Source organism: Chenopodium quinoa, unplaced genomic scaffold (assembly GCF_001683475.1).
Source record: "Chenopodium quinoa cultivar QQ74 unplaced genomic scaffold, ASM168347v1, whole genome shotgun sequence".
Taxonomy (NCBI): Eukaryota; Viridiplantae; Streptophyta; class Magnoliopsida; order Caryophyllales; family Amaranthaceae; genus Chenopodium; species Chenopodium quinoa.
The window spans coordinates 698,007-713,590 of NW_018745082.1; the positions used below are offsets into that span (position 1 = coordinate 698,007).

General features: G+C 35.7%; 1 protein-coding gene across 1 annotated transcript; it reads right to left on the reverse strand.

The window, feature by feature from the left end:
• Nucleotides 1-7,817: 7,817 nt before the first annotated feature.
• On the reverse strand, nucleotides 7,818-11,650 carry LOC110709909 (ACT domain-containing protein ACR10-like). The gene is made up of 6 exons (XM_021888171.1): nucleotides 11,174-11,650; nucleotides 10,501-10,722; nucleotides 9,678-9,783; nucleotides 9,106-9,439; nucleotides 8,512-8,796; nucleotides 7,818-8,382 (listed from the first exon to the last, which is right to left on the reverse strand). Exons 1-6 carry the CDS (start codon nucleotides 11,325-11,327, stop codon nucleotides 8,245-8,247), a joined length of 1,239 nt encoding a protein of 412 aa, XP_021743863.1. The 5' UTR covers nucleotides 11,328-11,650; the 3' UTR covers nucleotides 7,818-8,244.
• Between the last annotated feature and the right edge of the window lie 3,934 nt (nucleotides 11,651-15,584).

A 15,584-nucleotide genomic window follows, 5' to 3' on the forward strand; every position in this document is an offset into this window, starting at 1 on the left:
TGACCCAATTACTTTATGGGCAAGTATCAATGTTTAGGCGCCGTCAATTGGTGACTTGGTGCTCAATTTTACCCGAGCTTAGACCATATTCTTTACTCCCCTCTGTCTTTTTTTTTTTTTTTTTTTTTTTTTTTTTTTTTTTTTTTTTTTGGCCCATTAGAGTTTGTATGGTCTCCAAAATGCGCCTTGCAACGTAAATAACTTTATTTCTACACGCATAAAAATTATAAAACTTGATATTTATAAAATGTACAATGAGACGAACTTAACAAGGTCTCACATGTCTATTACCTCTTATCGATTAATGATAATTGTTCAAAGTTTTTTAAGTTTGACCTCATTATTTACAACTGGGCAAAATAATAAAGACAGAGAGAGTATATTTGATTCTTTCATCCTTCAAGAAATGCATACAAAGTTGTATAACACACTTGGGGGCGGTGTGGAACTGAAAGTAAGGATGGCTAAGGTCATCTCTCGTCCCGCTTTCATCTCACATTCTCACCCCTTTATGACCTATATCTTTATAATGAATAAAATCTTTTCATTAATAGTAGTCTTTGTCAAAAAAAAAAAAAAAAAAAAAAAAAAAAAAAATCTTTTTCTAAACCATAATATGTAATGCTAGGTTCAATCTCTATTAGAAATAATTTTAAGAATAGAGTTTCTTTACCTCACCCTTAAAGTGTCTAGTCTATTAAGCCAAATTGAGTTATGAGAATAAATCCTCTTACTAATACACTTATCTCTCTCTTCTTTGCCAACGGTGCTTTGCTCTTCTAGCCATTTGTCTTTTACATATTTTTTCTTTTTTTGGTCAACTTTCACATGGTAAGAATATGACCCTCACCGTCTATCCTCCTTGAATTAAGGGTGGGTAGGTAAGAATTAGGATCTGAAAGCAATAAAATTGTACTATCACACCTTGACTTACGTTTGACTTCTAAATAGGATCTAATCCTAAAGATTTTTTGGAATCATTTCCTCTTTCCACGTGAGTGGTGGGTGTGTTGGTAATTGGTATATAAAATATGTATGGGTATCCGTGCATGTCACGTGTATTAACAAGTATGATACTCACAAATCCAACATTTTAATAAGCCTCCTCTCCCTCCATGCTTTGAATAACTTCTCATTGATTATTGGAATCCAATTTGGAGTATACGTACACTTTCTCTTTCCTGATTTACAAGTCATGACATTCATAGGAGTAATGAGTCCCAATGTTTATGACACATGTGTGGTCACAATTTTCGGTAGTGATAGAAACGTTGTTAAAATCATTATCTAGATCGTATGATTCCTACCCAACTTTACTTAATGATCTAGATCTCATGTAAAATTGTAGTCTAAAGTTCTATTCTATTCAGCTTAATTTCAGTTTACTTCATTTCAGCTCTAATTAGTTTAGTTCATTTTTTCATAAACTTTTCTCATAAACAATTTAGTTCAGCTCCAATTAGTTTAGTCAAGTTCAGTTCAGCTCATTTTAACTCCAATTAGTTTAGTTTAGTTTAGTTAAGCTCAATTCAGTTTATCAGAAAAGACCCTAAGTGAAATCAGGAGAAAACCATTCAAGATTGCTTATAAATAAGTTAAGGCTCACTTAGGGTCTGTTCTTATTGACTGAACTCAGCTGAACTGAACTGAACTGAAATGAATATTTTATAAGAGAAGGAAATTAGGAGCTGAACTGAACTGAACTGAATTTCAACGTATGAGAACAGACCATTATAATCGATTTGTGTACACAATCAGAGCTTCAATCATGTTGATGATGATAATTGTGGTTATGCCGCTTTTATAGATTTTCATATTTTTGTCGAACTATGGAAGTGTTTAATAATTGTAAAATCATTTTACCTCTCATAGGTAGGGGTGAAACAAATTCGGGTTAAAACCGAACCGAACCGAAAACCGAACCGAATAAGAAATATGGTTCGGTTTTTTTTTTTGAAGTGGTTCGGTTCGGTTTTTTAAAAAAAAAATATTTCGGTTTTCGGTTTGGTTTCGGTTTGAGGAAATGGAAAACCGAAAAAAACCGAAAACCGAAATTTAGGCCCAGATTTACCCTAAGTATATAAGGAAAAAAAAACCCTAACCCTCATTCTCTGATTCTCTCTCCTAACTTCCTCAGTTCCTCGCCTCTTACCCTACCCTCATTGTGAATTTCTCAGTCTCTCACCCTCACTTTCTCAGTTTCTCAATCATCTCTTTTGTGTTTCTCAGAATTCTCACTCTCCATCGTTCACCGGCACTCGTTCAGGCGTTCACTGTGACACCGTCCACCGTCCAAAGGTATGCTTTTAAGTTTTGATTATGCTTGATGTTCATATTTTTTTAGTGTTTTAATTATGATTAGTGTTAAATGTTAATTACGAAAATCTGCAAATTACATGTACAAATTTGTTAAACATTCTGATTAGGGTTTTAATCTATGCTTGATGTTCATATTGCGATGTTGTTTCTGAATTTTCTATTATGTACAAATTAGTAAAACATTCTGAATTTTCTGGTATTTTGATGCTTCGGGGTTTTGGTCTATTCAAGGGTATTTTGGGTTTTGGTCTAGTAAAAAAATCTGATTAGGGTTTTGGTCTAGTAAAACATTCTGAATTTTCTGGTATTTTGAAGCTCTATTCGATTGGACTCTGTTGAAGATTGTTTCAGATTATTAGTTAGTTATTAATTCAAGGGTTCGCATGATTAATAGCATTATCATTGTCTTGATAAGTGTTTATTAGATTGTTGATCTTTGTTATTATTGTTAATTTTGATTTTACTTGTTTTGGGTACAGTTAGTCAGCTAGTGCTTAATTTGATTGTTTTTGGGTGGTGGGGTGGAATCTTAGGGGGCTAATTATTATTGCTAAATTGTTATTGTCTTTGGTGCAGTTAGCCAGTTACTACTGATTTTGTTTATAAGGGGTATAATTATTATTATTGGTACTGTAAGTCTCTTTTTTTTTTTATAGGACTATAAATTCATTGTAATTCTTACTAAAATAAATTAACTACAATTCAAAAATATGTAACAAAACTAACAAAACCTAATATTAACTTAATTTCATCTAACAACAATTGTTAATATAATATCATAATAAGTTTTGCACCAAGCCTCATAAACAAGAAAACAGTTTGCATGACTAATGCACAACGGCCCCAACCTATTATTCCCTTTAAAAGATCCAATATTCTTAATTTATGAGTTTGCATGTATTCTTACAGATTGTTATTCAACCACGAATTATTGAATGACAACCAACGTGGGTGGTGTACCAGCCTCAATCCGAACATGAGACTGACCAAGTCTCTCAAAATCAGAAAAAAGAACAGGGAGCAAAAAGGAAGAGGATGAAAGAACGCTCTGAAGTTTGGGAGCACTTTGATAAAGAAGACTTACCTTCTGGAATGCAGGCAATTTGCAAGTATTGTGGGATGAGCTACAAGTGTGGGGCAAAGAAAAACGACACTAGTGTGTTATGGGCTCATATTTCGCGATGTCGTAAGTATCCCTTTAACACCCCTAAAGATTCAAAACAAAGTTTGCTTTCATTTAAAAGTGCTAAAGAACCAAGTGGTGGTACTAGTGGGTTGACATACCACAAATTTGATGCTGGTAGTATTAGAAAAGCTTTGTCATTTATGGTGATTGTTGATGAACTTCCATTTAAGTTTGTTGAAGGTATAGGTTTTAGACATTTTTGTGGTGTAATAGAGCCTAGATTTAATGTTCCTTCTCGAATTACAGTAGCCAAAGATTGTTTTGAAACATATTTAACTGAAAAACGAAAGCTGAAAAATGTGTTAAAAAGGTGTAATTCAAGAGTTTCTTTAACCACTGATACATGGACCTCTATACAACAAATCAATTACATGTGCTTGACTGTCCACTTTATTGATAATAATTGGAAATTACACAAAAGAATTCTGAATTTTTGTCCTATTTCTAGTCATAAGGGTGATGATATTGGCAAAGAAATTGAAAAGTGTTTGCTTGATTGGGGGCTTGAAAATGTCATGTGCATAACAGTTGATAATGCTAGCTCAAATGATACTGCAATTGGGTATATGAGAAGGAAAATAAATGGGTGGAAAACTGGGGTTCTTAAGGGTCGTTTCCTTCACATGCGTTGTGTTGCACACATTGTCAATTTGGTTGTTTCTGATGGGTTGAAAACTGTTAATGAGTCGGTTCAACGTGTTAGGCATGCTGTTAGGTTTATCAAACAATCTCCTGCTAGGTTGCAAAGGTTTAAAAAATGTGTCTTAGATGAAAAAATCAACACAAAAAAGGGATTGTGCCTTGATGTGCCTACTAGGTGGAACTCCACCTATTTGATGTTGAATGCTGCTATTGAGCTTCAAGATGCTTTTGAGAGGTATTCTGGGGAAGACCCTCACTATGTAGTTGATTTGAATGAGAGGGATGGTAAGGGTAGCCCAGATTCTGATGATTGGAATAATGTAAGAAGACTTTCTGAATTTCTACAAGCCTTTTATGATCTGACCTTGCATGTCTCTGGCTCTTTATATGTCAGTTTGAATTTGTTTTTTCATGAATTGGTGAGTGTTGTTGTACTTATAAAAGATTTGGTTTCAAGTGATGATGTGGATATGTGTCTTATGGCTTGTAGAATGAAAGAAAAATATGAAAAGTATTGGGGTGATCCAGAAAAAATAAACCTCCTGATTTTTATTGCCGTTGTCCTTGATCCTCGTTATAAGCTTGATTATGTTGAGTGGATGATAACTGAAATTTATGACCCTATTGTTGCATCAAAGTTAGTTGATTATGTGAAGGTAGCTTTGAATGCTTTGTATGAGGAGTATCGTGTTTCTTCTGGTAATGATGTGAATAGGGAGGAAGTGTCTTCAAGTAAGGATGGCAAAACTCCATTGAGTCCCAAACATAAAAAGATTGAAGTCTTAAAGAGTAAGTATAAGAAACACAAGTGTGAGAGAGATGGAGATGCAAAAATAGAGTTAGACAAATATTTGGAGGAGGATACAGCGGAGGATATTGATGAATTTGACATTTTGAGCTGGTGGAAGTTCAATTGTTCAAGGTTTCCTACTGTGGGGAGAATTGCCCGTGATGTTCTTGCTGTCCCTGTTTCGACAGTAGCTTCCGAGAGTGCATTCAGCACTGGGGGCAGGGTTCTAGATCAGTTTAGGAGCTCATTAACTCCTCGAGTTGTAGAAGGTCTTGTTTGTGCTCAAAATTGGTTACGTGCTTCACCATTTCCAAGTATTGAAGAATTTTTAGAGGAAGTTGAGCTTCTTGAAGAGGGTAATATATAAGAACATCTAATCATAAGTTACTTATTTTCATTATGTGTATATATTTTAACTTGGTTATTTTTGTTATGAATTATGATAGACTTGAAGAATATGGCAGTTGGTGATGCTGATATTGATGAAGTGCTTGAAATAATAGACTGATGTGGCTCTTTTCTCATTGCTGACTTGCTGTTGCCACTTGCCAGACTTGCTACTGCCTTGCTCTATCACTGCTACTGCCTTAGTCTATGCTGCTGAGTGCTGACCATCTTTTGCTGCTGACCTGCTGTTATGATGCTGCTTGTTGCTACTGCTGTTAAACAATTTTTTTACTGCCTTTTAGAACTTGGTCTATGCTGCTTGTTGCTACTGCTGTTAAACAATTGTTAAAGTTGTAATGTTAAACAATTTTATTTTTTTTTGGATGAAGTGTTGAACTTTTAAAACTTTGAATTATAACTTTGAAGTTTGAGAACTTGTTAATGTTGTTTAAATCTCATTAAGCATTTATGCTACTACATATGTTGATGAATATAATATTTATATGATTTAAGCCCACAAAAATTGCAGATTAAAGTCCAAATAAACAAGGCCCAAAAAAATTCGGTTTGGTTCGGTTTTTTCTTTTGAAACCGAAATTTATATGGTTTGGTTTGGTTTGGTTTGGTTTCAAAAGTAAAGTGGTGCGGTTTGGTTTCCAAAAACCAAAAACCGAATTAGGGTGGTTCGGTTTCGGTTTGGCCTATAAACCAAACCGAAAACCGAACTTTCACCCCTACTCATAGGTAAAGTCTAGTATATAATCATCATATTGTATCATTTTTGTTACTATTCCTCTCAATTTTGTAATTCCTTCTCACCGTTTCCATGTAAGATCCCGATTGTAACAACTTTTGTTGGTAGTGACTTAAGGCATTGATTTGGTAATCAAGAAATGCATTTATGTAGATTAGTCAAGAAACTAAGGGAGTAAGATTACAGTTGTGCCCCTGGAATCTTTGCATAATTACACTTGATCTCAAGGATTGACCTTCTATAGTCAACAAGATCCAACCCCCAATTATTATTATTATTTTTTTTAATAATAATGTTTTTTTTTTTTTGGAAAATTTAACATAAACAGACAAATTTTTAGGCGGTTCTCCCATATTAGACTAACCATTAAAACTGCCCATATTAGACACAAGTTTAACATTTTTCTCCATAAATAGACCAAACAGGTTACCTTACCTGTTATACCAGGTAAAATTCCACTTGTCATTAAATCATTGGTCAGTTTAATTTTTTTTTAATTTTATAATTTTGATAATTTTAACAAAAAAAAAAAAAAAAAAAAAAAAAACCAAAACCACCCTTTCCCACCACAGCCAGCCCCTTCCCCTACCAGTGGCGGCCAACCAATTCCTTCGGCGTCAGTGACCTTCAACGCCACCAGAATTATTGCCACCTACACCTTAACCTTCACAACCACCACTTCCACCCTCTACACCACCACCTATGTACACCACCCGCAACAGCCACCACATAAACCACCATACCAACAACCAAAACCATCGAAATCCCCATACCTACCAACCAAACCACCAAACCAACCCACCGTAAGCAGCACCTCAACACACTAAAAACCCACGCAACTCCGATCCCCTGCTCCCGCACCTAAACAAAGCAGCCCGCAGTCCGCACCAACCACCTAACACCACCGCCCAACTGTCCTACCTCTTACCTTCAATTATTACTTCATCAAAATAAGCCACCAAACGCTGCACTTCACCCTCACCGCCACAAATCCGGCCAACATATCAACCCGCATCAAACTTCAGCGATTTAGGGTGGTTTCAGCGATTTTGGGTGGGGGAAAGAGGAGGAAAAGGAGGGGGGTAGGGTCATCGGCGCTTGGGGTGGAATGGGAGCCAGACGCCGGCAGGGGTATGGAGGGGGTAGTGGCTGGCAGTGGGTTGGGAAGGAGGGCTGCGGTAGTTTTAGTTATATTTTTGTTTTTTTTTTTATTTTGTTAATTTTTTAATTTAAAAAGATAATAAAATAAAAAAATGACCAGTTGTTCAAGTCACAAGTCATCTTGGTTTAATATGGGAGAAAAAATACAAACTTGTGTCTAATATAGGCAAATTTAAAGGTTAGTCCAACATGGGAGAACCGCCCAAAGGTTTGTCTATTTATGTTAAATTTTCCTTTTTTTTTTGGCCAACTAAAAAGGAGATTCCTCATTCACACTGAAAATCTCTCTCTTCTCTTTTCCTTTTGGGGTTTCAGAAGTGCGCTTCATAATCTGCATCATCAGCATATCACTATCAAAACTCATAAAAATCTGAATTGATAGGACTTAAATACTAGTTCCTCAATATGATAACACCTATCTTGTTCAGTGTACGTTAAAGATTTTTTTTTCTGTTCATTTTATCAGTTTTGCTCGCTAGAAGAATTTTAAATGAACAAAACTAATAAAATGGGTAAAAAAAAAAAATCCTTCATAGGTATTAGGTACACAAAAACAACTAGAAATTTTGAGACAAGCATGTAAAAATATCATTTTCCCATATATTGCATGCACAACAAAACCATATACAAGCAAATCATAGTCAGCAGGATGCATGTCTTTGGCCAAGAACCTTTCCACCTCTCCATCCAAAAAAGAGAAGAAAAAGAAACATACTATCTTGAGCAATGGCACTACATCTTCCCCCCTCTCCTACCTTTACATATGAAAGTACTTTCTCTGAGGCTAATTGACTAATCCTAATCGTCTCTACTCTCTGTCTCTATCTCCTTCACGGCTTCATCCATCCGTAGCTTTTTTCTTCCCTGCTACTTAAGCTTACATGAACTATACATCAAGTCAGAATTCAGTAGGTAATGGTAATGCTTTACATGTAAAATACAGTTGTCTAGTGTATATGTACAGATTCCGAGGCATGCCTTTAGGCAAAAAGATGATGGTACTCATCATTCCCAGCCCATTAATGTGTTCCATACTCTCTCTTCAATGTTATTCCTAGAAACTGATAAGCAGTCCCCTTCCTGAAGCAAGAACCGGTATACTTCACATTCACGATGTCCAATGACGTGCCTCACGATCTCAGCCTGGAAAATTGCAAGTAAATGCTTGTCAGTTCTGAATATGGTATATGAAGTAAAAACAGAAGTGTTGATAATCTTTTGCTATAAACTTCAGATGTATGAACAAGAAATTGATATGATCAAAGCGAGTACCGAGAAGATGCATAAATTCAGCATTTTCAGAGCAAGGGTTACATCATAGAAGACTCCAGGCCTCCCCCTTCCAGATATCTCCACTGGATTTGCAACCAGTAACTCCGTATCAGGGCCACGGCTGACAACAGTAACTCTAAGTGGTCGAGCTAGTTCTATTAATAGACGAGACCGCAAAGCGTTTTGCTTGCTAGGGTCAACTATCTTCTTTCCATCAGCTTGCATGATGAATAAATCAATCTCGCAGTTCTTTTTCTGCTTCATGGTGCCTCGCCCATAAGAGATCTATTAACAAAAAAAAAATTATACTGTTATACATCCATCACTAATTTTCAAAATTACTCTAGCTCCAATCCAATTTGTTATATACTCCCTGCAGTCCATTACATGATCTATATCTGTTGTTTAAAAGAAATAACAGACACTAAATCTTTTATTTTAGATTTAAAAGATATATCAGCAATATTGCATACTCAAACAAAATTATGGCATGTTAATATCTCTATATAACATATAATATGAATTGAGAAAAGTTAGCTAAGTTGTCACAACTCACAATATTTATTTACAAGGAGTAAGAAGCATTTGTTTTACCTGGATGTTATAATCCTTGAATGTACGCACCAGGTCATAAAGAAGACCTCTATAATCTTGGCAAGCAATTTGGACAAGAGTGTGAGAAGGACTAAGAGTATTATCTATTGTGACGGATGCACAGTTGGAAAGACCAGTTCCATTACAGTATTTATCGGGTATGTCAGAGTTAAAAGTGTCGTCTGTGATTGCAGAAGGAAGAAGCGGAGATGCTTGTGAGCAGGCAGTAACTTCTAAGCCGACCTTTTCAATGTCACACATCACATCATCTCCAAGATTCTCTCTTAAATGCTCTTTGGTATCCTCTTGTCTCTTTTTGGTATGCAGCAGTTCCCTGTACATTTGTTTACAATAAAGTTTGCTTTGATTACTTGAGCTCCACAGATAAACAAGATAGTCACTAGCTTTTAAACATATGTTATATAAATGGTAGTTGTAATAATGTCAGTAGAATAATGGTAGTTATTGAGTAATAAATCAGTAAAAACAACAGCAGATAATTTATGACCTGTAAGATTATTTAGGCAGAGTACACACTAAAATTACACAAAATGAAGTGAAGTCTTCCAAACCTGGTATCTGTAATAACAAAGAGGTCCAACACTTTCCCATCTGGAGTTGTGGATACCTTTACTCTCAGTATATTGAGCTCGAGCTCACACAAAACCTCAGTGACATCTTCCATGAAACAAAAAAGATACAAATGTCAGAGAATAGCACCACTTACGACAGAACAATAATTCAATTTACCATCAGAATAGTGAGAACACCATTGAACTAACACTTTTAAGTAGACATCTATTATACTGTATGTGCACATTTACACAAAAAATAATAATAATAATAATCGCTTTCATGATATTTACCACAACTTCCCTTCCCAACAAGTATCTCTATATCAGAGCCACAAGGACATTACAAATAACATATGGGAGAGTGGGGATTTAAACCTACCACCTATCGTACACAAGTCTTCGGCCTTTCCCACTAGGCCAAGACCTCATAAGCCTATGACCTCTAGAATCCATATTGATTAGACATTGTGCCTTATGGAAAAGCTCATACTATGCATTTTAATGCAACAAAATCAAGAAGTAAGGTTGGAAACCAAGAATCCAACTTAAACTGAAATACTTGACCAACTGGACCATTGATCTCCAAATTGAAAATTAGGACTCCTATATTGTGTTAGAGCAAAAATATCTTAAAAGGCTGTGATCATCGCTTTTTTTTGCTCTAAATCTCAAGCATATGTAGATAATACAAACTAAGGACCCATGACTCTATCCATGATCCACCTAGCAACAACACAATTACACAAACATAGCACAAAAGTTACAAAGAAACAGAATAAAAGCGGAAAAAAATTGCTCGAAGCAAAATATGAAGATGTACCATGTAAAAGCCCTCTTCTATCATGGCAGCATAACTTCAATAAGAAAACATCAGGAGGTTTAGGAGGCTGCAACAACTCAGCTCTGTAATAAGAAATCCCAGAAGCTGAAAAACAAGAAGGGCATGCTGCAACCAATCTCTTCTTCACCAAACCCCACTTTATTGTTGGTTTCCCCTTCACCCATAACACTACGTAGCACCATTTCCCATCTGTTGCAAAATCTTCATCAAAAAATAATAAAGATTAATTAGAAACCCAAAATAAAACTTTGATTGATCTAGCAACCAAAAAAAACAACAAATTAACATTTTCTAATAAAAAACCCTAAAAAATATTCATTTGCACTATTTAATTGGAAATTAGAAATATTCATTTTCTGAATCAGAAATGCCCAACATGCAATGTATTTATTTGACATTTCAAAACACTTACAAACTGAAAAAAGTCCCAATGTTTTTTTCCTAAATAAAAATACAAAATCCACCCCCCCCCCCCCAAAAAAAAATAAAAAAAAAATAAAAATCAAGCTATAAATTACCCATGAAGCAATTTACTAAATATGATCCAAAAACCACAAGATTTAACCAACTTAAGACAATATTAAAGATTATAAAACATTAAAAAAAAACAAAAAAAAATCCCTTCATTTTTATTAAGGTTTTAAGGACTCACCAACTCTGGTAATACAGAATCCAAAGAAGAGGAGGATGCGGCAAAGATCACAACCTAAACCAAGTTTATCAGGGCAATTAACAGTAATTATAGTTGGGTCTCCTTCTTTCTCTGGTGCCTTAAAAATCACAACATCATCTTGCAATATACCCATAATTTTCTCTCACTATTAAAAATTAAATTATTAAGTATTACAGCAAAAAAATATAAATCTCTTAATTAATGGGTTAATACATAAGTAATCAAAAACTTAATTAAGATAAAAGATAGAGAAGATAACATAAAAGTTGTCTATTTTGAGAGAAGCCTATTAGCCTAAGAGAGAGGGGGGCTGCAAATGAGGAAACAAACATGTGCTGTAAACTTGTAGGGATCATAGAGAAGAGAAAGAGAAAGGCAGAAAGTGGGCTGCTACTTTTTCTTGTAATTTACTTAGTTTAATCTTTGAAGCTTGCTTGATTGTGACACTCTCTATGTTTACTTGAATTAGTGTTGTTCCATTTTCAAAATTTGAATATTCAGAAATGATTTGGTCTGAATTTTTTTTTTTGGGAAATTTGACATTTGGTATCAGGAAAAGCTCCTTGCTTCACATTTGCTATCCCTTGATTTTTTTTTTTTTTTTTTTTTTTGTACCAATCAAACACATGAACTGTTAGATTAACTACCACCGACGTTATTCTGTTACTGTTTCTGTGAAGTGGGGTCCACTCCAACGGCTACTTCGTTTTTCTTCCCATTTAAATACGATTCTTTATGCTTTGCCTTAATTGCAATCGTTCTGGTATCAATTGGAGCAAATTAATACACAAATTCTTCAAATTGTAACACAAATTCAATCAAACAATCAAAAGCAAATTCAGTGAGTGTGGTTTATTGGTGATTGCTGGGTTGAATAGGGAAGAATTGTGCAGCGGAAAAGGTTAGTTATTTGGTTTAATCGAACAATTTAGGCCAGTAATCTTCAGTTATATGATTAATTAGAAACTTTATTTGTACATAGGAATGGTGTGTTGGCTTTAATTGAATTGTAGTGGGTGTAATTTGATACTTAATTTCTGGAAAATAAATTAGGGTTCTTGAGAGTATTGTTAAATTGGGGCTTTTTAATTGGGTGTGTTAATCATGAAATTGAAAGTGTTGGTGGGTAATTATAGTATTTAATGTATCCTTAATGTTGTGAATATGCAGTGAATTATGGCTTTGGTTAGGTGCTCACCCTCAAAATACAAGAAGTGTGACTGAGGTATTCCCATGGCTAGGCTAACTTCATAGACAAGAGAGAATCCAGGCAAAAAGTTTTTGAGTTACAAATTCTATGATCCCAAAACTGAAACAAGGGGCTGCAAGAGCTTTGATTGGGTGGATGTAGATGATGGGACTGATTGGCAAAGGGATGTGATCAACCAATTGATCCTTGACAAAAACCTCATGAAGGGTGAGATAAGCTCACTGCAAAGAAAAGTGGAGGATCTTACTGGACAAAGAAGGTGCCTCCTGATTGAGAATGACAACTTGAAGCTAAAGTGCAAAGCTCTCAATGGTGACAGGAAGAGGTACTCTAAAGAAGGGCAGCAGAAGAAGAAATGGTTTGGGTGTGTAGCTGTGGGTGTTGTCATTTGTTGTGTTTTGATGATGTTAGGGATGATGTTAGTTGTGCTGAAGTAAGCATAGGATTGTTGTGCTTAAGTAAGCTTAGGTTTAGTTGTGCTTAAGTAAGCTTAGGTTAGTTGTGCTAATGTAAGCTTAGGTTAGTTGTGCTAATGTAAGCTTAGGTTTGTTGCTGTTAGTTGTTGTTAGTTGTGGTTATGTCACTACTAAAATTCGGCCAAATTGCGACCGTCTCTGACGGTCGCATATTATAGTAAAAACGACCGCAATTAGTAATTGCGACCGTCAATGGTCTTAAGGTGGTGGTCGTTATTCACGTGGTCGCAGAAAATCTTTATTGCGATCGTTTTATTATTTTCAACGACTGTTTAGAAAACGGTCGCAAAAATTAAAAATTGCGACTGGTTATGTCAGCAGTCGCAATTTTTGGAATTAGCGACCGCCATAAGCCGTCGCTAATTTTTTTTTTAAAAAAAGAAAATTCGCACTGCTGTGTTTTGCATCCAGCCTCACCAACCACCGAAACTACCTTTAACCACCACCACAACCCAAACCCACCTTTACCCACCACTTCTGCCCACCCTAACCACGAAAACCCACCGCCGCTCACCTGAAACCACCTAATCCACCACCACCGCCAACCCAAACCACTTTTACCCACCACAACTCCTCACCCTAACCAATAAATCAACTACCGCTCACCTGAAACCACCTCAACCCAACGCCACTCACCTAAAACCACCTCAACCCAACGCCGCTCAGTCGAAACCACCTCAACACCACTAACCCGAAACCACCTCAACCCAACGCCGCCCACAAAAATTATAAAAAAATTAATAAAATTACCCACAAAATCAGAAAATAAAATTATACAAATTACAGAAATTTACCCAAAAATCATAAATAAAACAATAATATAGATCTTTCAAAAATTATAAACTAAAATTACAATAAACAACACAAAGCAGAAATAAAACAATAATATAGATCTTTCAAAATTAAAAACTAAAATTACAATAAAACAATTATACATAATCATAAATAAGAAACAATAAATCTAGATCAACAATATAACCTAAATTAATTATCAGATCTAGATAACCTTGAATTCTCTTAGGCTTGTTCTTGTGACGGTGGAGGTCTTGTTACAGTGTGTGGTCGTGACGGTGGCAAGCAGCGTGGAGGAGAGGGAAATTGACGGCGAAGCTTCCGATTTGAGCCAAATCTTGAATGAGCAGCGATTTCCAGCTTCTTATTCTTCAATTCTCAAGTGCTTTGCTTCATTTTCGGAAGTGAAAGAGGAGAATTAGGAGGTGAGAGTGAAAGAGGAGGGGCGTGAGAAGGATAGAGTGGAGATAAGGAAAATGGAAGAAGAGGGTCAACTGAGAAGAGAGAGAGAGGGGGGGGGGGAGCAGCTGTTAACAAAAAAAAATTAGGGTTAGTTTGGTGGGAAGCTTAAGCCCCTTATATACCCTATTTTAAAAATTAATAAACAAACAATTACGACCGCTAAAACGGTCACAAATTGTTATAATTTGTGACCGCCTTATAAACGGTCGCAAATATTATAATCTATGACCGCCTTAAGAACGGTCGCAAATTGCGACCGTTTCTATAACGGTCGTAATGTTCGCAATTTGCGACCGTTTTTGGCGGTCGTAATAGAATTGTTTTTATTTAGAATTATTTTTAACATGTATATTATTTTAAAGAAATTTTTAAATAACTTTGCGACTGTTAAATAGCCTAAAAACGGTCGCAAATCTGCGACCGCCTTAAAAACTCTCGCAAATATTATAATTTGCGACCGTTTTAATGACAGTCGTAAAAAAATCGGTCGCAATTTGACCGAATTTTAGTAGTGTGTAACCTTAAGCTGAACTATAGTGGACTCCTTCAAATTGTAACAACTATGGCTATGAATAAATAATGCAACAATTATTTATGGGACAACTGACTTAATTTCATATCATTGCAATGTAAAGTTGTGCAATTGTTCCAAAATCTAGCAGAAATAATATAATAATTCATTACAGACAGAAGTTGATACTACAAATTGTTCATTCACTAAAACACAAGCTACAAAGGGTACATAATTGAACTAAACAACTTTGCTCTTGCCCTTTGCTCCTTTCTTTACTGGTAGTGTTGCTGTTGTTGTAGATGCTTGAGATTGCTGAGTGGATACATTAGATGGTTGCTGCTGGTTTTGCTCTTGTGGGAATGACCTATTTGCAATGCTCCATGGCCCTGCACCAGCTGCAGTCTGTATGGCAATAAGAATACAAACTGAGATACATATATTTGACATAAATAAACATGACAAAACAAGATAGGACTTAAAAAACAAGCTTACATTATGTGCAGCTCTTTGTGCCTTTTTTCTCCTTTGTTCCTGACCCCATGGTGTATTTAGGACAGGTTTAGTTGATAACTTTGGCTCAGAAGTTGCAGCTTCAGTCTTAGGTTCATTCCCACAGGTCTTTGCATAATGACCAAGCTGACCACAGTTTCTGAACCTTTTTTGAAATTTAGGTGCTTTTGGTTGAGGCTCTTTGTTGCCAGATGCACACTCTCCCTTTTCTAGCTTCCTTTTCTTTGATTTTGGCCTGCATGACATAACCTGGAGGGGGGACTGGTTGTCTGAGGTCCACCCTTTCCCAATGCTTGGGTCCTGGCATAGGGTTAATTGCAGCCTCATAGGCTAGAACATAGGTGGCCCTACTGTAGTAAGCATCCATATAGTCATTTGGGTCCACTCTTTTATCTAATGTACATGCAAATGCATGTACACATGGGA